Below are 22,960 nucleotides of genomic sequence, written 5' to 3'. Positions count from 1 at the left end.
GCTACAACAGCAGGAATAAAACTTCCAACCCCCGGAGGGATTTAGAACCTCTACTCAAACAGTGAGCGGATATATCAACACCCTCGAGGGGATATTGAGATAACAGAACGACAACACCCCCGAAGAGATATTGTCATTCAAATACGGCTAAAAAACTATAGCTCTTTACCACACTGGGTTAGGAACAAAAGCATATCCTTAAATTTCAGCTCTCTGTACATAGGTTCATCTATGTATGGAGAACCAAAAATCCGGATGCGCAATTGCATTAATACAGGGCAATTGCATATCAAATGATATGATGTTCCGTAATCGGATTCACAAAAGATCACATGAATAATACTCAGCGCGCTGAATAGTAGCCATGTGATAATTGAGTTTGCAATGTCCAGTCAGTGCCCTGACCAGAATACTGCAGTTGTGCTTGGAAAAATGCAACAAACTTCTTGACATTTTCGGACTCACATCCGGCAGAAAAGCCTTTGTTTGGACGCAAGTTTGCAAGCTACGCCAATGGTTGGCATGTTCGAATGCAGCCCAAGAGCGAATCTTGTGCTTTATCCAACTTATTGACAGTGGTAGAACTGGTTCTGGACCAACGAAATCAGTCGCAGCGCCAGCTCTAGCCAATTCGTCCGCCCATTCATTTCCAGTAATACCGGAATGACCGGTACCCATAGAAGGTAGATAGCATTTGAAATGCTAAATTCTTCGATTTGAGTTCGACATGCGATTACTAATTTCGATCTCGAATCTGCCGAACTAAGTGCTTTCAGAGCAGCCTGACTGTCAGAGCAAAAATAGTTTCTTTTACCGCAAATTCCCTGTTGAAGTGCGGATTGTACGCCACACAGAATCGCAAAGATTTCTGCTTGGAATACGGTACAGTATCTACCAAGCGAATGAGATTGGTTTAATCTCATCTCATGACAATAGACACCAGCACCGGCTCGGCCCTCCAACAAAGAACCGTCCGTATAACAAACTACGTATTCTTCAAGTTGTCGCTCCATCCAGCCAGACAGCCATTCCTCACGAAGAGGAATTCTCACATTGAAAGTTTTAGTAGGAAAACTACATGTGAGTGCAAGGTCACTGGGAGCAAGTGTATATTCATCCCAAGTAACCATTTGGGGCCACAGTCTTGTGTGGCTAGTTACACGATCTATTGGGTTACTGTTCCAGAGCCCAGTAACCTTTAGACGGTATGCACAAGAAAGTGCTTCTTGTTTCAGAAACACATGTAGTGGTTTTATGTTCAAGAGTGCCTCGAGAGCAGCAGTAGGTGTTGTCGAGAACGCACCAGTCATCGCCATCAAGACCATCCTCTGAAGATGGTTTAACTTTGATTGGATTGTCATGACTCCTCCCTGCTGTCACCAAACAAGGCACCCGTATGGCAGTATTGGTCTAACAATTGTTGTGTAGATCCACTGAATGTACTTGGGTTTGAGTCCCCAGGATTTGCCGAAAGCCCGTCTACATTGGCCAAAGGCCATGCAAGCTTTCTTGATCCTGAAATCGATGTGATCTGTCTTATTAAATTTTGAGTCGAGAATTACCCCAACGTACTTAACTGGATCTTCGACAATAATTTCAGAGTCAAAAAACTGCAATGGACGAGCTCCGGTTGTAATCCTTCGTTGCGTGAAAAGCACCATTGAGGTTTTATTTGGATTAACTGATAGTCCAACATGAAGACACCACCGCTCAACAACACATAAGGCTTGTTGCATCAAATCAAAAAGTGTGTTAATGCCAATACCGGTGATCATTATATGATAATCATCGGCGAAACCATACGTCGGAAACCCAAGCTCATTTAGTTTTCTCAACAAGCTATCGGCGACAAGGTTCCATAGAAGTGGTGAAAGCACACCACCTTGAGGACATCCGCAGACACTCAGTTTCCGCATCTCTACTTGTCTTAACGATGAGCACAGATGTCGGTTGCTAAGCATTGCGTGTATCCAGTTCGTGATATATGAAGGTACTCCATGATCTCGTGCTGCTTCCAAAATGGATTCGAAAGACACGTTGTCAAAAGCACCTTCAATATCGAGAAAAACTCCTAAACTTGATTGCTTTTGTGAAAAAGCTTTTTCAATGTTGTAGACAACATTGTGTAACAGGGTGGTAGTAGACTTCCCCCGCTGATATCCATGTTGCATTGCATGCAGCGGGTGCTCGCCCAAGCTACCATCCCGAATGTAGTGGTCGATTAAACGTTCCACTGATTTGAGAAGGAAGGAGGTCAGACTGATCGGTCTAAAGCTCTTTGCCTCCTCATAAGTGACGCGGCCACCTTTGGGAATGAATTTGACAGTTATTTCCATAACTGACATACTTCAACCCACCGGATGCCACGCGGCCTCTAGGCTGGTTTTGTCCGGAGAAAGATAATAGAGTTATCAACCTTCTAGTGGACCACAGCCAGTTTACATACATGATTTATCATGATTTATCAAAAAAATCGAACAATTTAAAAAACGAAACGAAAATCATTAATAAAATTTTCGTGAGTAATTAAAAAGGATTATTTTACATCTCTAGAGTTATAATTCTTCGAAAAACAAACTCGCAATATCATATTACCGTATAAAAGTGACCCCATATACGAGGTATAGAGAGTGCGGCATCTCTCCTGACGCGACATTTCTCCCGAAATTACCCTATGTGAATTCACGTGTATAAATTTGATTTCATAACCGTGTGCCTATTCACATATTCGTGTGCGTTTTTAGATGATTGCGCGGACCGAGTTTGATATTAAACCTCGTCTATTCCGAAACCATCCTCATAATCACCAACATGTAGTTTTAAACCCACGCACATAACGCAATTAGCTAATAGTTTCAGTAAAAAGAGAATAACTAATGCTGACGCGCTTTCCAAAAGAACCCGTTTTATTATTCATTTTTACATAGGTATCATAGCAACACCCACTGGTTGTGAGAAGGATTTCAACGTTTACATGGATTTAATGCCTTTTGAAAATAAAAAAGGCAATGCTCCACGCTACGCATAGTAATCAATATTCCCCACTGCAAGTGAGCGCAATTCCATGGTGCAGGGGGAAACACAACCATATGAAAATCATATTGAATTGCGAACGAGCTAGCGAACGATAAAAAGCCAACTTTAAATTACTTACCATTGCACTGAGTCACGGCGAACGTGCCGAATAGTAGCGCCAGGATCAGCCACAAAGCTAGGGGCTGAAATGACGCAGCATCACGGTTCTGTCCTGCATCCCTAGATGACGACATCGGGACGCAGCAGTTCAGAATCTTTCGCTTCAGTTCCTCTTGCACGACAACAGGCCCTGGCAGGACCGACAGCATCATCCGTTTGAAAATGTGAACTATTCTTTTCACGAGCTGTTATTTGCAGGTCCTTTTCTCTGAGCTTTATGCAATCGAGATGACTGATTATTTTTCCGCGCAAACCGCACACACAAACACGCACGCACACACTGCACTGACACCGAGCGGATAATTTTCTTCCGTTTCCAACTATTATCTTCCGGATGCGGACGCGGATTCACGGAGGCACAATTAGTCACATCACAATTGGGCTTACGATCAACGCGACACGCAACGAAAGGTACTTGAACCCGACAGGACGGCCAAATCTATTCAATTTAAAACCAGCCAAACTGATAGATGAGCTTCTCGTGGGCTGCAAGTTTCCACTTGTTGTGGGCGACCTGGAAGTAGATAAGAGAATAAAGCAAGATGAAATCTCATTACTGATGGTCTGGTCTGCTGGAACAATATATTAGTCTCAGTCCCAACGCAGTAGGTTACCGCACGATGGCGATAGGGATTATTTGAACTGTGATTGGTAGAGCTAATAAAACGCTTCATCGGCGTCGGGATGCGCTTATCCTCTCCCCGGCGGAGATTGATGAATTACTTTTGAGCACACTGAGAAGTGGACCAATTGACGTGGGAGTTCATTGTAATTGTTGTATGAGCCAATTTTGCTGTATACGAGGTTTGCAGGACTTAAGATGTTCTAAAAGAGATTTAATCTTGCTACAGTGTTTTTGTGGTTTTCCAGTGAGCTTTTATAGGTTGTAGGGCTCATAAAATGCAACATAAAACAATGTTTGAAAAATGTTGTATACCCTCAAAATCTTTTTTTATAAAAAAAACATTTTTCGGACTTTCGGTTCTAAAAAATTAGTTGCGCTGTCATTTTCTAACCGTTTATTGTTTTTACAATCGTTCTGAAAAAAAAGAAGAACCTAGACATTTTCAACGGTATGCCATATTATATTTTTTTGTAAGAAATACTATGATATTTTGGGGAAACAATATAAAAAGAACCATTATTTTGCGATTTTCTCATGAAAAATATGCAAATTGCTCAACATTTTCATAAAGAAACGTCTTCGTTTTAGTAGAAATAATTTATTTCCGCATCTAACGACTTGATTCACCAAAACCGGTAGTAAAGTGCCAGAGTTATTAATTTTATTTCCAAAATAAAAACTTGCTCGCATGAACTCTTCAAGGGTTAATGTGACAAAAGTATCAGAAACGCAACTTTACTCGATAGTTTTATAGAACGCTATGTGCGATTGTTGAAAATGTGTACTTCTTATGTTTGGGGAATCGATTGCCGTTATTTAAAAAGACCGTAAAGTACTCTATCATGCTCGTTTTGCCCCAATTCCCTCTTTTTGTTGAATGCGGGCTACCAAAGTTCATGTTTCTTATGCAAAAAAGTCCAAAGAATTTATAGAAGGTAGTAGGATTGCATTAAACGTTTTAATCCGTTTTACCCAAAATCTCCACAAATGTTGGGTTTTTAACCTTCTTGAGTTGGGGTCAATATGACCCAAAATGAACTTTCAAAATGCGATAACTTTTGCAGCTAGAAGCTTGGAAATTCTTGACTTTTACTCTTTCATGAAAAGCAACGATTTTCGAGCGAGTTTAAAATTTTCGGACATTACTGCAGAGCTGTACAAAAAATGTTACGAATAAGGTGTTAGTGGATCATATTGACCCCGATTTCGAACTCAGTCTTTAAACACATTTTCAATCAAAACTATAGGACCTTGTACCCAAATTCGAGTTTCAATTTTCGGTTTCTGGTAAATATTACTGTTTTTAACCAGGTTGGCCAACGGCAATCGGTTTCGAATGGGGTCATGTTTGGTCTACATAGATGTATGCAGAACCGTCATCACAAATCAAAAGATTATTGACAGATAACTAATAATAAAAACGAACAAAACAAATATAAGAATGTACATCTAGGTAAAAAACGCGTTAATTGGAAAATCCGCGTTAATTCGAAAATCGGCGTAAAAAACCCGCGTAATTCGAAAATCCGCGTAAAAAACCCTCAGCCAAAGAATTAGAATATTTTTGGAAGTTTTTCTTGTACGGATTTCGCAATTAACACGGTTTTTGCAAAAATGTTCTAAATCGTTTTGAATGCAAAAAACTTAGTAGATTTTCGGAAAGATGGAAGAGACGGGTCTGGACTCCTTATGGCCCGCACCTCAACAATATGGGTAATTTCGGAATGGTCTTGACAAGTAGGTTCCAGAAATTTATGTTTAACGCCATTTTTAATCCAAGATGGCGAATTCCGGTTTAACGAAATGCGCTATAACTCAATCAATATTCACGCAAAATTTTCGGAAAGGTATTGAAGAGTTGGTGCCAGAAATTGATTTTTGACGCCATTTTGAAATCCAATATGGTGACTTTTAGCGAAATTCACTATAACCCAATCAATATGGGTATTTTCGGAATGGTCTTGACGAGCAGATACTAGAAATTTATGTTTGACGCAATTTTGAAATCCAAGATAGCGACTTCGGTTTAGCGGAATTCGCTATAACCCAATTAATATGGATATTTTCGGAAAGGTATTGAAGGTGCCAGAAATTGATTTTTGACGCCATTTTGAAATCCTAGATGGTAATTTCCGGTTTAGCGAAATCCGCTAAATTTTTTGCATTTAAAAGGACTTTTTTTTCAGAAAAAAGTCTAAATCTTTTGCATTCAAAAGGAATTGGAATATTTTTGCAAAAACCGCGTTAATTGGAAAATTCGCGTTAAAAAACTGCGTTGATTGGAAAATCTGCGAAAAAACCGCGTTATTTCGAAAATCCGCATAAAAAACCTCGTAAAAAGCGCGCAAAAACCGCGTAAAAACCTAAGTGTATTCGTAAATGTTCAATTTTTGAACCACCTTAAGTACCAAAAATTCGAGGTAAAACAATAACAAATTAACATCAAATATGAATTTAGTGCCACAAAATTACCCCAATGTGAAGTTTTCATCAAATTCGGCCCACTATTAAGGTTTTGTTCGACTTTTGTATGGAAGGTGATCACTGTGTGTTGGGGTCAATCAATGTGACCAAAACTGAACTTTCAAAATGCGCTAACTTTTTAAGTTTTGCACCTAGAAGTTTAGAATTTCTTGATTTTTACTCTTTCATGGAGAGCAACGATTTTCAATCGAGTTTAAAATTTCCGGACATTCCTGAAGGGCTGTGCATAAAGCGGTCATATTGACCCTGATTTCGAACTCAGTTTTAAAACACATTTTCAGTGAAATCTATAGGGCCTTGTAACTGTGACCGAAACAAAGACCCTATTTGTGAACTGGCCAATTCTACGCCGAATCATTCGAAAGGTCAATGGGTCCCTGTCGCAGTCACAAGTACGAATTTATGCGAATGGTATACCCTCATATGGTCGGTGCTAAGTCAGACCGGACTAAGTGACATTGCATTGATTTCGAGAAAAACGAGTTTAAAGTTTTAATCGCAGCATCCTTTACGTTATAATTTGAAATTAGTTTTTGCTCTAATTCTTGATTATTGTAACATATTGCAAATCTGGTAAAAGTCGAATGGAGCTGAAGAAATTTTTCATCCAGCGCTACGATTTTCTCATTTTTAGGGTTTTGCGACTTAGTCCGGTCTGGCTTAACATCGACCATATGTTTTCGAAAATATATCAGAGCTCCAGGACAAGATTCATTAATTGACCAGCTGCACGGATGTTCCAGATCTTCCGGAAAGTCATTATGTGGGCAATAGAATCAATTTTCCAGTCATAACTACGAATTTATGCCAATGTAACAAATATTTTCGAAAAAACTTCTAGAACCAGATTCATGAATTGACCAATTATACGGATGTTCCGGATGACTTTCACGATGAATCCAGGGTCAATAGTTGAATCATAGTGTTAATATCATTTTAGATAGGATTTGATGTAAACCTTCAAGCATATTACATATGATTGACTACATTGACGCTTGTTCAACATTATGAAAAATGCAATTATACCGCCGGAATCGAAATCCGGAAGTCCAAGATCGGTCGTATAATGTATATATTTGATATATGATACATTCTTATAGAATGTATGTGTTCATGTTTATTATTAGTAATATGTCAATACATCAATGATTTATGATGACGCACAGTGGAGCATTTAATACAGCATATCTGATCAAAATTATTTTGAAGCTTGAACTTATAACTCAATAGAAAGTGTATTGGAGGTTTTAGGAAGAAAAATTATTCGAATCAATCCACCCTGAAGTGATATTTTACTTCTCTCGTTGTTGAATTCATATTTTTAGTAAAAATCTATGTATGATTAAAATTATATAAATGGTTCTGAAATGAAATCTGTACGGAACTTTTTTTGAGTGAACTTGAAAATTTTCATTCTTATATAAACTCACAATTTTTAAGGATAAAATGCAACACAAAAAGAAACTAAAATTGGTCGATTGGTACTTCTTGTAACGTGAGTAACGATGCGGAAATTACCACACTACACAATAAGACATAACAATGATATCATTATTTGAGGTTTTTGGCTTTTGATCAGATTTTGATTTAATTTACTCCTCTGTGTGATGGTTCTGCAAACATCTATGTATGCCAAACATGGCCCCATTCGGCACTGATTCCTATTGGCCAACCAGGTCACCAAATGCAATATTTATCGAAAAATTAAACATATACAGAGTAGTAGTTTTAATCATCTGTATAAATGCAATTTATTGATTTGATTCTGTAAAATTATAATTTATTTTCTATCTAGTTTAATTGAAAATGAAAATTGAATTATGCTGAAGAATCTACAGAAATTTTTCTTTTTCTTTTAGATATATGATATGAAGATGTATAATTTATTCTATCCCGAACTGCACCTAGCATATTACTTCTGGGTTTCCAAGAGCTCTGTGTTAATGGGAACGAATAATTCACAGATTTTCACGCCACAGAATACAAAACACCAAATACGAATGCAAAAATAATTTTTGATCTAGATGCCAGATGTCTGTTTGGCAACACTGTGTCATGCACTCACGTTCCATAGGTATACAATTTCACGAAACTAATAAAAAACTGCAATCACAATCCATCAGCTGGGACAATCTGTCTTCGAAAACAGACACCACTTCTGTTGTTGAACGACTTGCGCACGCTTTTGACAAGCCACCTCTTCTGATAACACGTTTCGCTAATTTATTGTACCTGTGTGTGGATGAGTAACACTGACACACTGATAAGCTTGTTGGATATATACATATCCTATTTTTGTTGATTAGCTGAAGTAATAAGCTTTGCAGTACCCGAAGTATGATAAGCCGAGATAGCAAAGACAGAGGGACAGACAGGTTATGTACCTGTGCCGCCCTGGTTTATGGGTGCAAAAATAAACTGTCATGTTACCAATTGCTTTGCGACAGACTTCACTGATAAAGCCACATGTGGGAATCCATGAATTGCCATTGTTTTAAACTGTGTGACCATTTTACCGACCTTTGGACTGTTCGAATGTATTTGGGCAATTAGGATTGCTGTTATCAGTTGATGGATGTGAAGTATGACACATCGATTGGACCGATTTGTATGTTAGTCACGTGTTTTCGGACTTGTTCGGAAAGGTCAGACTTTCGGCAATCAATACAATTCTAAACTAACATTTGAACATTACGATAAACACTAAAAGTAAAGAGATGTGTCAGGGGCGGGCATAGCGGAGTTGGTAAATGGCATTGGAGTGTGCTAAGAACGTAATAGACATTTACACAATTATATTGAGAATAATCATCCATGGAATCATAGTTTGGAGACATGAGAGAGGCGCAATAAAATTGCTGGGTATATCAAAACAGGTTTTGTGGTAATAGTTTGGTGATTCTAGGCACTAATTAGGTACAAACCGTTTTATTTGTAAAATTAGGGTTGCAGATTGTACAGTAGATCAGGAATCCGAACACAAATGGCACGTTCCTCCGTGTTGTATGGGGAAATTTGCCTCCGATGCTAATCCCTTCGCATTAACGTTAACAGAATTATTTTTATACCCAGAGGCATGATAAATAGAAGCAATTATTAACCGTTCTGTGTCCAACAAAAACACCTTTAACAGGCCGACGAGGGTACCCGGGTACCTACAAATTGAAATGCTCATAACTACGGCTTTCTTTACCCGATTTGGACACCTTTAGATGTTTTGGATTCAGTAACTCGTCCACTTTTTGATTCTGTAAAATTGTTTCTGATTAATGGATCTAATTCTTGGTAATGCGGATTTTCCGGAGTAATGTTCCAGTACTAGGGCAAAAATCGAAAACGAAAAAAGCACTTTTTTTCCACACCGTGTGTTAGATCTCCTTAAAAATCAATCAGCTTATGTAAAATGTTGTTACAGTACTGCTGATTGATTCTTATGAAGATCTAACATACGGTGTGAAAAAAAACTGCTTTTTTCGTTTTCGATTTTTGCGCTTTCTCTGTTTAACCTTAAAGGCACAAGTTACTCAGTACAAGAAAATATTTGGCTGATGGACAGTAAAATAGAATATTGAACGAATGATAATATCCACTTTTTCATGGTTAGAAACAGTGAAATTTGTGTGCATCGACATATAAGCCAGCACTATTGTTTCTACAATATCTATGTAAATATTGTAATTTTACAATATTTTACAATACGCAAACAAGGCCCGTATAGCGATTGCTCAATGTCTGCTGGTTGATCGTTGTGTTGCCCTCCACTGGCTTTTTGAAACGATAGTGTTATTTTTTACACGCGTCGAAAATTTGATTTGGATTCTCAGTGATCAGGCATGTTTTTTACAGGAAATTCTATTTAATGCTATGCTAAGACAACTCGTAATGCAAAACTAGGCTTTGGAAGTTAACTCACGTCACGTCATGTCTTTGATACAGTATTCCAAGCCGTACGACTATTAACCTTGGACTTTCTTTTCCCTTTACGTTTTTGTTGACAAAATATAAACAAAATTAAAAAATGGGTTTCTTGCACTTTAAATTTTTAACATGTTTGTTTTTTTTTTAAAAAATATGCAATTTTTTTTCAGTGTATATTTTTTTTCGTGAAGATGTATTCATTCCCTGTTACTCGCTCTCCGATAGTTTTGCTGTATGAAATAGAGTAATCCGACAAAAAAATTGAAATAATGCACGTAGAAATGTCTACGCCCTTTTAAAAAATTGATCTTTAGTCAAAATAATTTTATTAATTGCGGAAAATGTTTAGTTTTGAATGCCGGTGCAACCTGTAAAGTTTCATCAGTATCTAAGATGGTCGGTCACGATTTAAGAGATTGTCGGACGGATCTTCGTGGAATACCTCTTAACATGTTAAATTTCAGCAGTATCACGCCCCTGATGTGTTGACACTGGACACAATGTGGTTTCAGAAAAGCCACTTTTTTCAGACGATTTAGAATCAGGATGGTCAATTTTCGAGCCTTGCGTTTGTTGCTGAAGTATAAGGAATAGCGATTCTTTGGTTGGTCGAATGTCTGCCGTCGCGCTTCATAATTTACCAAAACTAAAATAAGCACTATGTCGTTAGGGAAGCCGTAAATGTTTCAACCTAAACCTTTAGCGGTGTTGTTGGTTTATATGTTAAATTAATATTTTACAATCGAAGGGGACATGTTATTACCATGTATTTTGATATTTCCTTGCTATGTTAACCGTTATGTGTGCGACGCGGTACCAGGGTACCATTTTAGGTTTCAATTAATGAAATTCCCATGTTTTATCCAGAGCTGGAAATTGACACTTTGTGACATCTCAGAACTTCACTAAATCAAGCTTTTGGGTTAATAATATTGTTGATATAGTAAGGAGGGGGAATGACGAGGGGCTCCTGAATTTTTTTACTACGTAACAGGTCGACGTTGGTACCCGGGTACACACAAAACTGAAATGCCAATAACTAAGGTAATTTCCAAACCGATTTTGATACTTTTGGGTGTTTTGAATTCAGGAACGCATCCACTTTTAGACATGGTAAAAATGAATCGGGTTACTTCATCCGTTTCACGGGAATCCGGATTTCCGGAAGCATGTTCCAGTGCTGGGATACTATTTGTGAATTTCAATGGAATACTAGCAATATGGGTATCAAAATTCTTGGAATTGCATCAGTAGGCTGTATCTCGTGGTTTTGGAACCATTTGATGATTTGACCCCGGAACGGACATTCCGGAGCAGGTTCTCGTGGGGCCGTGAGTGGCCATTCCATTCCAATTCCATTTGTCAAATTGCCATGGGGTCTCGTAACAATAAATTACAGACTTCCGAGTCATTTTGAAGAGTTTTGATACTTATATTGCTAGGATATTATTAAAATTTACAAACTCCGGAAAATCCGCACTACCAAGAATTAGATCCATTAATCAGGAACAATTTTACAGAATCAAAAAGTGGACGAGTTACTGAATCCACAACATCTAAAGGTTGGACACCTTAACCACTGAGAATTCGACAGTGAGAAGTATTATGGTTTCCACAAACTGATTGTTGATTGCTGCGTTCCGGGTGACTCTGCGAGTAGGAAGTCAGAAAAAAATCCTTTCCAAGCTAGTTCATTATCATATCGATTGATTGATTAGTAAAACAAGAAACGATCAGAACCAGTGTACGATATTGCAAGTAATTGCTAAATTTCTTAATACTTTAATACCTTAAAATGACAGGTCTTTTAACAGCGGAACACTATATAAATTCGCAGTTCATAAGCAAACCCCTCGCAGATATGGCGAGTGGCGACAGTTCAATTGCTTGCGGAATTGCCGTGCAGTTTGAAAGCACCTTTGTTTCCATATGAACTACAATATCCTGCCCGAAGATTGGGAATGGAAAGAATCACAAAAAAGTATTATATCCAATAAGATAATCGATTTACAAAGAGGATACCAAAATTCATTCACTCAATGCACATTTAGGTCAAATATGGAATCGGCGCTTGTTTAAATATGATCAGCGGTGCAGCACAAAAAGGCAATCGGCGCGCTGATCATTTTTTTCTTGAAATCGGCGGCGTGTAAAAATCATCGCCGGCGGCGGCGCACACCTCTAATATTTACTTAGAGAACTGTAACCGTCTATAAACTTTCAAATATTCTTAAGCTAGGTACAAAATTATGTGATCAATCGCACCGGATTAGGCACGAAAGTCCCAGATTTAAACGACTTGCCCCGCATACATTGATGGACAGAGAATTAGCACATTTACATATATTTCCATTTCAGCGCGTGTGGAACGGGTTATACACCGGATTCTGTTTTTGCACGCTTTTTTGCACTACTTTTTTGCACGATTTTGCAAAATTACAAGATTTTTATGTATAAAATACCTATTTCGATATACCAGTTTAACGATACGATCATTCCGTAACAAAACCGTGCGAAAAAAATCCGTGTTATTTCGAGAAACCGTGCAAAAAATATTGTTTTTAATGGGCATTTAGTAACGGTAGCAGAAAAAAATGGCTTTGGATATTTGGTCCGCCAATGTGTAAAAATCGCGTATTTTTCAATTTTGGGAAAATAGTTTTTAATCAAAATTCATATTACGGTAGTTGAAAATCAATAATGTTGGGCACTGGTTTTTATAGGATTATGTGCTTTTTAGATATCATCAAATAATATTCCGGTTCGGATATCACATCGCATTGGCAACAGAGCAATGAGTATATGGCTAAGTTCCCCCGGATGGTGGCATTGCTCAAAGTATATTAATTTTGCTTGTTCAGTTTGATAAGCTAGAAACTGCGGGAGTTTTAATATGCAGGGAAAATACGTATTGTTTGGTCTGAGCAGCTAACGACTGATGTTTCTTTTTATCAACCAATTAGTGATCTCCGATTAAATGGGGCTTTCGAAGAGTTAGGGACAGGTAGGGGAACCCGGGGCTATTCGGACATACTTAAGCAAATCGCCCTTTTAGGTATATAGATGTGAAAACAGTTACCGGTCAAATGTCCTAATTGTTAGTTTGAAAGCTCTGCTACAGTTTGGTGCCATAAAAGGTTAATTTGCACCACTCAATGACAGTGCTAGGCGACGATTTGCAAACCTTTTCCATCCTTTTACAATGCAGGGGTAATTCGAACCTCCTTACGGGGCAATTCAGACCGTTATTTTGCTTTATTTTCTTACAATGGAATTATGTTTACCTATGAATTTGTTACAAGAGACACTCCCTAAGAAGCAAAAAAAAATGCTTTACAAAAACTTAATCTGGTATGTCACAGCTGTCGATTGACGGCCCATGTATTTTCTTTGCTGTGGCGTGTGCAATGGCGTGCGCAGCCGCAAGCCGTTGAACGGTGGTTGGCGGAATAGGGGGTCCGAATAGCCCCATATGCTCATATCGCACAAAAGTGGTGGGCGTCTCGAAAATATCTCTGTTTTCACCCAAACAAAAATCATTCCATAAAATAGGAGCCTCAAGCTTTCCAAAACACGTGCCTTTTATTTTTCACTTTTATTTGATTTTTGTTTTGAGAATGGCAAAACAACGAAACACGTTGTATCTCCTTTCTACAAAGAACAAAGAATCAACTTCAGCTCTCAAAATTAATGTTTCAGAATAGCGGTTCCACGACTATCGTACAGAAAGTCTTGCTATTTTCTGAGAAATCGAGGGGGTCTGAATTACCCCCACTGTCTTAATAGCCCCGGGTCCCCCTATATTTTTTACTGAGATGGGACGAGTTGGTGTTGGACCTGTGGTCTTCGTCTGGCATGATCCATTCTCGTTGGTATGGATGTGTTCATGACTGGTTTGTGGATGACTGGTCCTACTTACAAGTGAATTGAGCCTTTCGCTTAGGTGGAGATAGACTCCTGCTAACTGCAGAGCTTGGGTATGTTAGCTGGTTCCAGGAAAGAGTGCCGACCAATTACTTTGGTTCTTGGAAATAACAAATCCCTTCATCAGATTGGTGTGATATGTTCGAGTTGAGTGCACAGTGGTTGAAATACGCATTCGGTTCGAGCAGATTGAGTCGTTTGGAGGATTGGTGGTCTCCGAGAGCAGATGCAAATAACTTTGAAGTATCCAATAAAGGGAGACTGTTTCTGTGGAACTTAAAAATATTGTCACTACTCTAGCATATGTTCCTAGTGTACATCATAGCAACTGCTAAAATCGACTAGAAGAGAGATTTTCAAATTCTGTTGTAGGATCGAGAAGAAATATAGCAGAGTTGTAGTGAATACAGAATTCGCGAGTAAGGGTCAATACTGCTGGCATCTTTTATCATATTTAGAGTAGAGTGGGGTCAGGTGGGTCAGTTTTCTTTGGCGAGCTCGGGCGATGATATTTTTGCACCGATTTAGACAAACAAGCACGCGTTGGAAAGGTTATACATCCGGCAACGTTTTGGAAATAATGATTTTATGCTTGGCTAAATATTTTATATTATTTTTTTTCGATGGTTTTAAAAATTTAAGGGAACGATAGGTCACTTTATTCGGGGTTAAACAAAACGATGTATAAACTTAGAAAATCAGCAGTTCTACTTTTATTTGATGGAGTATGAATACTGCAGATATTCAAAAAAATTCTAGCTTCGGCGGTTGTTTTTCTTTTTGAACTGTAGCTGCTTGCTTTATTCGCAAAAACACAGTGAGAAGTCAAACGACAAATGACAGCTTTACGTTGCTTTCGGCCTCGATTCAATGGTTTGGGCAGTGGAGCTTTGGGAAATGGCTGAAAGTCTTCAATTGATATTAATTGCTTGACACTTTATATTAATAGTAGTGACCTATAGTGCCCCCGAACGGATGACCTATCGTGTCCCCAAACGTTTCATGTTGCACTGCGGTTCAAAGGTACCCCACGCCTTCTTTGGAGCCGTGTGAAGACAAGAATTCGGCATTTAACGACCTGGGACCCTAACTATAAAGGGTATAGCCAGTTTGCTTGTAGCATTCGTGGAAGCAGGTGTCAAAGTTGGCGTGGAGTACATTTCAGCGATCTAAAATAAAAGTCGCAAGGATAGAATATGCTTCGCAAAACCCGTTTCAAACATATTAGAATATAAAAATCGGAAATAAACTTCAAGCATAAAATTTGGACAGAAACACTTCAGCATAAGAATCGCTTAAAAAGTTCTCACCCGTAAAACTCGGCAAGGATAAACCTCCAGTATAAAAATCGTTAAAAAAATAAATCGCTCGTAGGAGCATCCGTATGTCTTGATGTTAAAGATTAAAAGTCGGATAACAAAAACTACTTTGGAAGAATCGGATATATTTTTTTCGTTTTTTTTTTATCCGACTCTTATAATTCGGATTATTCGGTTTTTATATTCTAATATATTTGAAACTGGTTTTACGAAGCATGTTCTGTCCTTGCGTCTTTTATTTTCGGTCGCTCATTTGTACCCCAGTGTGCGGTTGCTGTTAGCGTTTCGTCAGGTGCTGTAAGTGGAAATGTGAAATACCAGTCTAAATACTGGTAGTTTTTCTACGTAAGTAACAATTAGTATTATATAATATAATTTGTTCATTTAAATTTCCACCCCATTTCGTGGTATTTTCCCAACCCTCCCGCAACTTGACGTTTAGCCTAAGTTGCTTGAAACCACCGTGTTTCGAATGATGTCGCCACCACAGAACGCCGTCCACTAATTGCGATACTGTAAATTTCTATGCGAGAAAATAATTTCGTGACGTCTTTTACGAACTTGTTTTCTTTATTTACATTCGGAAGAGATAATCAAGATGATCATTTCAAAACAGCGTAATAATTTAAGATAAATACAAACAAGTTAAGGATTACAGATTGTGCCGAATGTAAAATATAAAATGCATGATTTGATTTGATTTCTAGTGTGAACTTTTTCCTCTCCCATTGCCCTTGAAATATCTTTCGCATATGACAATTCTCGAAAGTTTGTCGTTAATCTTTAAATACATTTAGCTATGTGATTATCATTTTTCACTTCGCATTTAACAAAGGTTTGACTTCGACTGTTTATTTCTGAAGGTAGAGCATCTAACTGATAGGTGCTGCGACATGTACGGTGCAAAGGTTTCCACGAAATTCAGAAGTGATGACAGTTCATTTTTTATCGGAGAGGGAGCAAAAGAGTCCAGTATCATTGTGTGTGTCTTTTACATTGCAATACAAATATTACTACCTAACATCTTAAGACTAAATGAAGGTGCTCACTAACTAGTATAAGCGCCGCTTGTTTGTATGCTGATGATTCCAAAAAAATCATGAATCATTTAAAAATAATGCATCGGAACAAAGATGCATTTTTATAACAAAACAACACCAAACGCCCAAAAAGTCTTCAAAAATGAATTATCGAAATTAAAAAAAAAATTGAACAAGACAATTTTCACTGTGAACAAGTTTACGTTTTTTTTAGAAATTGTTCTTGAATAAAAATTGATCCGCCATTTTAGACCCACAGACCCAAATAAAGTGGTTTCAACGATTTGTATAGGAGCTGTCAAGTTGTTCCCCCTCTGTATTTTCCAAACCCGATTTTTAAACTTTCAATCGTCCAAATAATTGCACTTTTTCAAATATATTGAAATTCCATTTTATGTCGTTTCTAGACCAATTTTTCAACTTTTAAAATCATTTTTTTTTTTAAATCGGTTGAAACTTCGCAAAGTTATAGTAATTTTTGTAAAAAAGTCAAAATCGCGATCTTTTCACTTTTTTATGTGCAGGCCAATTTATGTATCATTAATGCAATGAATTCCGTACTTTCACTTATACAGTTGTTTTTTCGAGAGTTGTCCTACTGGAGCTGTAGAGCTAGGTTCTCGGAAAGGCTCCCCGTTAGAATCACATACTACAATTTGCAGACGAGACAGGTAATGGCGCCCAATAAAACGCTGCTTTAGGCCAATTGTAAAGGTCCGTGATTCTGAATGTGATATTCATTGTACGGTTCAGATATGTGCGGGCGTAGGGACTCGCGATCGCATGTATCATTGCGAAGGACTCGAGCATTTGTACGTTAACGTGTTCGATAGCGTGTGCGTTTGTATTTCGCGTGTGCTAACGTGTAGGTAACTTCGCGTCTATAAATTCAATTTACAACCGTGTGCCTTCCGCATATTCGCGTGTGTTCTACAATGATCGCGCGGGGACCGAAAATCATTATTCGTGTACGGTTCAGATTCTAGAAAAAAGTGGGTTCTTCCATATCACTAGAGTTACAAGTCATGTCGCCGTAGAACGTGTGGTCTAGTGGAAAGGAGCTTTTTTGATTGGTCCAACTGAATTTATGGACCTAAGTTGCTAGAACGAAGAGTAAAGTTTTCCAGACGTGACCGATTCATGATCTCGCGCGTTTGCAGGTTCGCGTTTGAGACCGCATTTGTAACTTCGTAAGTACTAAAACGTTCATATTATTACCGGAGTGCTATCAAGTTTGCACGATCGCGGGCTTAGGTGTGCGTAGATGATCGCGAAGGGCTCTTCCCGGTCATGTCGCCATGGAACGTGTTGTCTAGTGAATATGGGAGTTATTTTTCTAGATTATTCAATTTTCTTTTTTTTTTATTAATTAACATGGACCTAGACTTTAGGTACCGAGGATAGAGACTTCCGGACGATTCCGAATCATGATCGCGCGGGCATGACCGATCCGTGACGAAGAAAATGATGTAGGGTAACTGCTCCCTAATTCATCTTAGCTCCTCTATTCATCTCACCCATTTGAACACATTAGTTAGAACAGTATCTGCTATCTCTATTCAACGCATTAGCTCAAATGGTAGGATGAATAAGGGTACGTTGTACTCGACTTTTTACTTCGCTCAAACACGAGCATTTCGCATTTTCCAGGCAAAAATTTTAACTGTTCTGCTTTTTAGGAACGTAGCAAAGATGATGACACCTATTTAACCGCAATCCAGTCACTTTTAGTCGAGTTATCAACGAAATAGTGTGACATACTGACTAATGAGATGAATAAGGGCTCGTCTACCCTATTATACATTTCCTGTTTCCATTTTTAACTGCAAAAATTGCGGTCAAACACATGGGGTACGTTTGTACCCTAGTGTAACGTTCTAGGGTGGAAAACGCAAGTGCTACGTTCGAGGGTTAATTAATGTTGTTCATACCTTATTGAGCAAATTTATGCTGATTCCAATGGTATCTTTGTCGACCCCTAGTATAAGTCTTTGCGAAAAATTTCTCAATACACCAAAAGCTGTGCAAAAAATTGGGAAACGAACATCTCGAATTTAGGTATCTTGAGCGCATCCTTCATTGATCTTGAAGAGCTCTGGTAACATTAAATAAAAACAATCTCAATTGCGCATCTGGAAATTTTATTAACTGAAACACGTGTTTTACCTAATTTGAAAAGCCAATTTTTGGAACAACGCTGAATATTTTGAGGGCAGAAGCATGCCTAAAACATTAACGTATGTCTTACAAAATACAAAATCATCAGAGAATCAGATGCACGAATAAGAGAAAGAAAAAAGGTTATTTAAGGTACTAGAAACTCATACCTTGAACCAGAAAGCAACATAGTAGCATTTATCTCATTCTATTAAAACCAACTACAGTTGAATATAGGGTTGGATTGTCTTTAGAACGTTTCCGAAAGGAGGGACCATTTCTATAGGATCCATTTTCGGTCGCTTTTCTGTCTCACAATACAGGTGATTGATTGTAGCAACATTCAGAAATTCAGTTTGGATTTCCAATTAATACTTTGTATATCATTGGGAACATCGACAAAATGCATTCTATCTCACTGTTTAAATGACAAAAAACGGTCAAATTAAAGAGATCCACCAATTCATTCATCTATCTATAATAGAGCAAGCGAACGTAAAATCGAGACAAAAGGAATCGTAAAACCGTTACACTCACCTTTGTGTTAAGTTTTCATTCATAAAACGCCAAATCCGTCCACAAAATTCCAATTGGAAAATCTGCTGCGATTGAACCACGGTACCTAACAACACATCGGATCAGTCACCAAACACGCACTAATTATTTTCCACTCCACCAATCAGAGCAGGTCGTTAGTCGATATTGAAACACAGCTTCAATTAAATGCCTGCACGAATATCCAAATGCTTCATATATTCGAATAGAAATCCGTTTTTCTACAGGACACACTGTTTATGTCGATTTCGCGAACCGCGTGCAAATAATTTTCATCAACCGCACCATACGAGTGATAAAAGACAACTGAATGATGCTTTTGCTGCCCTAAGTCTGCTATCGGCTATCCATCAGTTTCTACTCTTATTTTGTATGCTGGAAGGCTTTTGTGGGTTTTCTCTCCGAAACCGGGCTGCGTTCAGATATGCGAGCACACGCATGGGAAGGGAATAGTGCAAAAGTTCTTCTGCTTTCTTCTCTTATCACTTTTCACTTTCATCAGAACTAATTTTTGCGCGAGAGAGAGCGGAGAGCGCGCGCACATCTCTGACGGGAAGACGCACCGCGTGAGATCCAACCGCGGCGAAACTATAACAGACTTTATGTTCGAAAGCGAATGACATGCGATTCTTTTGAACGATATTAAATAATAGTATTCTAATTATTTAGTTACAATTCTGGAAATCATTTCCAATAATTCATTTTTTGGAAGCACAGCATGCCAAACTATGTAGCAAGTCAATTGAAAACATAGAGAACATTAAGCGGACCCTACACAAGACCAGAATATTGTCATAACAAATATTGACAAGATAGTATCAACACATCCCAAGTAGCACGCTTTGTTACTGTATAGTATTTGTAACTCTCTTGGTAACAACTATGTTATGGAAAAAGCGCACTTTGTTTGTATGTTGTGCAACATGTTCCTAAATGCAGCAAAATAATAAAAAAAGGGGTAAAAATATTGTCAAGATTGCTTCAATACGTCAATCCCATTTGATTTCTACATGATCAATATTTTCAAGATACCATTACACGATCAATATATTGATCAATAATCGATTTATTGACAATATATCTGCACGTGTAGGGTCCGCTTTAGAATTCTATAGGATCAATATTTTCAAATCGGCTTTACACGATCAATATATTGATCAAAAATTGGTTTATTGACAATATTTCTACTCGTGTAGGATGTAGGTTTTACACTAACCGATTTAACCTAGGGACTGATCACTTGTGATGCATTTTTAAAAATCAGCGAAATTATGAATTTCTTTCCATCAAAATAGAAATTCATAATGCAATTGAATGCATTTTTTCTAATTTGATAAAAATTTGTCATAGATTCCTAGGGTGATCTGCCCCTAGGATATAACCCTACAAAATGAGCCGGATGAACTTCGTTTGGCAATTCTCGGTAGTTTGTTTACATGAGAGTTACGTGAGTTCGAATACAACAGATGAACATCCGTTGTACTCGAACTCACGCAACTACCGAAGTAAACAAACCACCGAAAATTGTCAAACATGAACTTCATTCATCATGAGTTCATTCGTTTCGTCATCTTTTAGAACTCAATAGGTCCGAAACTCGTGGGCATCAGGTTTTGATTATCCAATGGGACCGTTTATATACCTCATGGACAAAAAAAACCTTTGTTTTTTGACCCCTTTCCGTGGACAAGCGTTGACAATTTCTGTACCCCTGCGAGGTCCATGTGGACATTCCAAATTTTTTTTTCGATCGATTTCATAAAAATGTGTTTTCAAAAAAATTTCCAATGGTTTAGACTACTTTGATACAGAAGAACTTAATGAAAATCGTTCAAACTTCAACCAAAGAATGTCATACAATACTTAAATCTTTTGTGAAATTTACATCTTATTTCTGAACGTCATTATGATCTTTTATATTTATGGTTTAAATATCCATCATGATATGTAACACAAAATGAAGTAACCTATAAATTCTTCAATTTGCTCGTTATTTTGACCACAAGCTTATAAATCAGAATTAGTAGAATTTGTCCAAGTTACAGAAGATTGAATCAAGCGCTTCAGACACAATCATTTTTCTCGGATTTTGTTTCGAACGATTAAAAATAAAATGTAACTACATATTATTCGAAATAAAAAGAAAAACTGCAAGGGGCAGTCCTATGGGGTTGCACGAGCTGTAGACGTAGGACTATACTACTTAATATAAAATGTTTATTTTCTTAGTACATTAGAGTAATAATAAATCAAATATATTTCTTACGTATAGCATAAGCACAACCAATCAACATCGAATGTTACATATTGAACCACACCTTCTTGGTTATCAGGTCATTTCATTTGTAGTAGGTGATCAAATCCGATTAAACTTATTTGAGAAGATCTGCAGAAAGAAGACAGAAAACCGTGATCGAACTAATATCTGAAACTAAATCTTTATAGCACGAAATCAGCTTTTAAAAATTATAAAAACTTTTCGATTGTGTGTAGTAAAAAGAGATAAAAAATAGTGAAAAAAATCTGTGACATTACAGAAAAATCTGTGAATATGGAAACCCTGTTAAAAAATTAGATTGCCTACTTACACATTCGCCTCAAATATTGAACCCAACCACATAAAGCAAACTGAGTCAACGTTGATGATAATGGGTGGACCGAAACAGACAACTAGTATCACGACACTATGTTAACCGTGTTTGCAAATGGAGCTCGAATGTACAAGCGATTTTATGTACGAATAATTGTGTTCGAGATTGTACATAAAAGTGTGCTGGAAACGAGCACAACACAAAAGAAAGCATAGTGTTTGAACGGACTACTAACTCAGTTACATTGGCTGTGAAAACACACAGCGCAGTGATCTGCTCCGCCTGCCGTTCAACAGGCAACTTAGCTTGTCAGGCCATATCCGTTTTTTAAATAGTGGATGATGACGTCATTCATAGAAGCGTGGCGCGCTAGGTACACGAATATCTCGTGCCGGACTTGAGAAGCGCTATCTTTTGTGTGTAAATGTGCGATATTTTGACTAGGTTGCAAATTATTTAAATTTTTAATGCCACGATTTCAAAAATCTTTGGGTTTATCTATTGGAATCTATTCTTAGAAATATTTCGGGGTGATATGCGCAAAACATTTGAAAATTTATCGTGAGATGGCTGAATTATATGCGTTTAAAATTAGACCACTTTTCGTTACATACCATTTTTGTAGAATTTGCAAAGTGCACCCCTATATCGAAAATAAAGACGTAGTCCTACGTCAAAAAAATACATTTCTAAACAGATAGCAAAATTAAAAAAATCTACGATCAAATCTTCCCGGACAGTTTCTAAAACAATAACCAGGTCGCTACGGAGACTGGATTGCAACTTGCAACTTTCACAGATATTAAAATATTCTTGGTTGCCCTGAACGTTTGTTTCCCTAAAGTAAAAAAACTCGGTTAGTTTGATGTATCTACACCAGCATACCGTTTGGCTATATTGATGGTTATTTTGGCTCGTAACAGTTCTACACGAAAAGTTCGAGTAACGAATCTGCTTTTTACAAATCACTACGTCAAATTATACAACACAACGATTTTCAAACACTGCTAATAAAATTGCTCAAAATCGCATTTGAGCTAGTGTTCGAACTGTTCGCGAAGCATGTTTATGTTGTTGATTGTACCTATCTGCTCTTATTTTTGATGGTGAGTAGTTCGGAAATAGTCGACGTAGATCTGTTTTATGTATCTC

At 37.7% G+C, this 22,960-nt stretch overlaps 1 protein-coding gene across 1 annotated transcript in view; it reads right to left on the bottom strand.

Moving 5' to 3' along the window:
* LOC131681941 (uncharacterized) overlaps window positions 1-19,531 on the bottom strand; it is a 113,824-nt gene extending 94,293 nt beyond the window's left edge. Inside the window, exons 1-2 of the mRNA XM_058963043.1 lie at window positions 19,200-19,531; window positions 3,155-3,709 (exon numbers count right to left, since the gene is read on the bottom strand). Of these exons, the coding sequence (XP_058819026.1) occupies window positions 3,155-3,347 (193 nt within the window). The 5' untranslated portion in view covers window positions 3,348-3,709; window positions 19,200-19,531. The remainder of the gene's footprint in view (window positions 1-3,154; window positions 3,710-19,199) is intronic.
* Between the last annotated feature and the right edge of the window lie 3,429 nt (window positions 19,532-22,960).

The sequence above is a fragment of the Topomyia yanbarensis genome, chromosome 2 (genome assembly GCF_030247195.1).
Source record: "Topomyia yanbarensis strain Yona2022 chromosome 2, ASM3024719v1, whole genome shotgun sequence".
In the NCBI taxonomy this organism is placed as follows: domain Eukaryota; kingdom Metazoa; phylum Arthropoda; class Insecta; order Diptera; family Culicidae; genus Topomyia; species Topomyia yanbarensis.
Note: the sequence above shows the minus strand (reverse complement) of the source record. Positions and strands in the feature narration are given on the sequence as shown.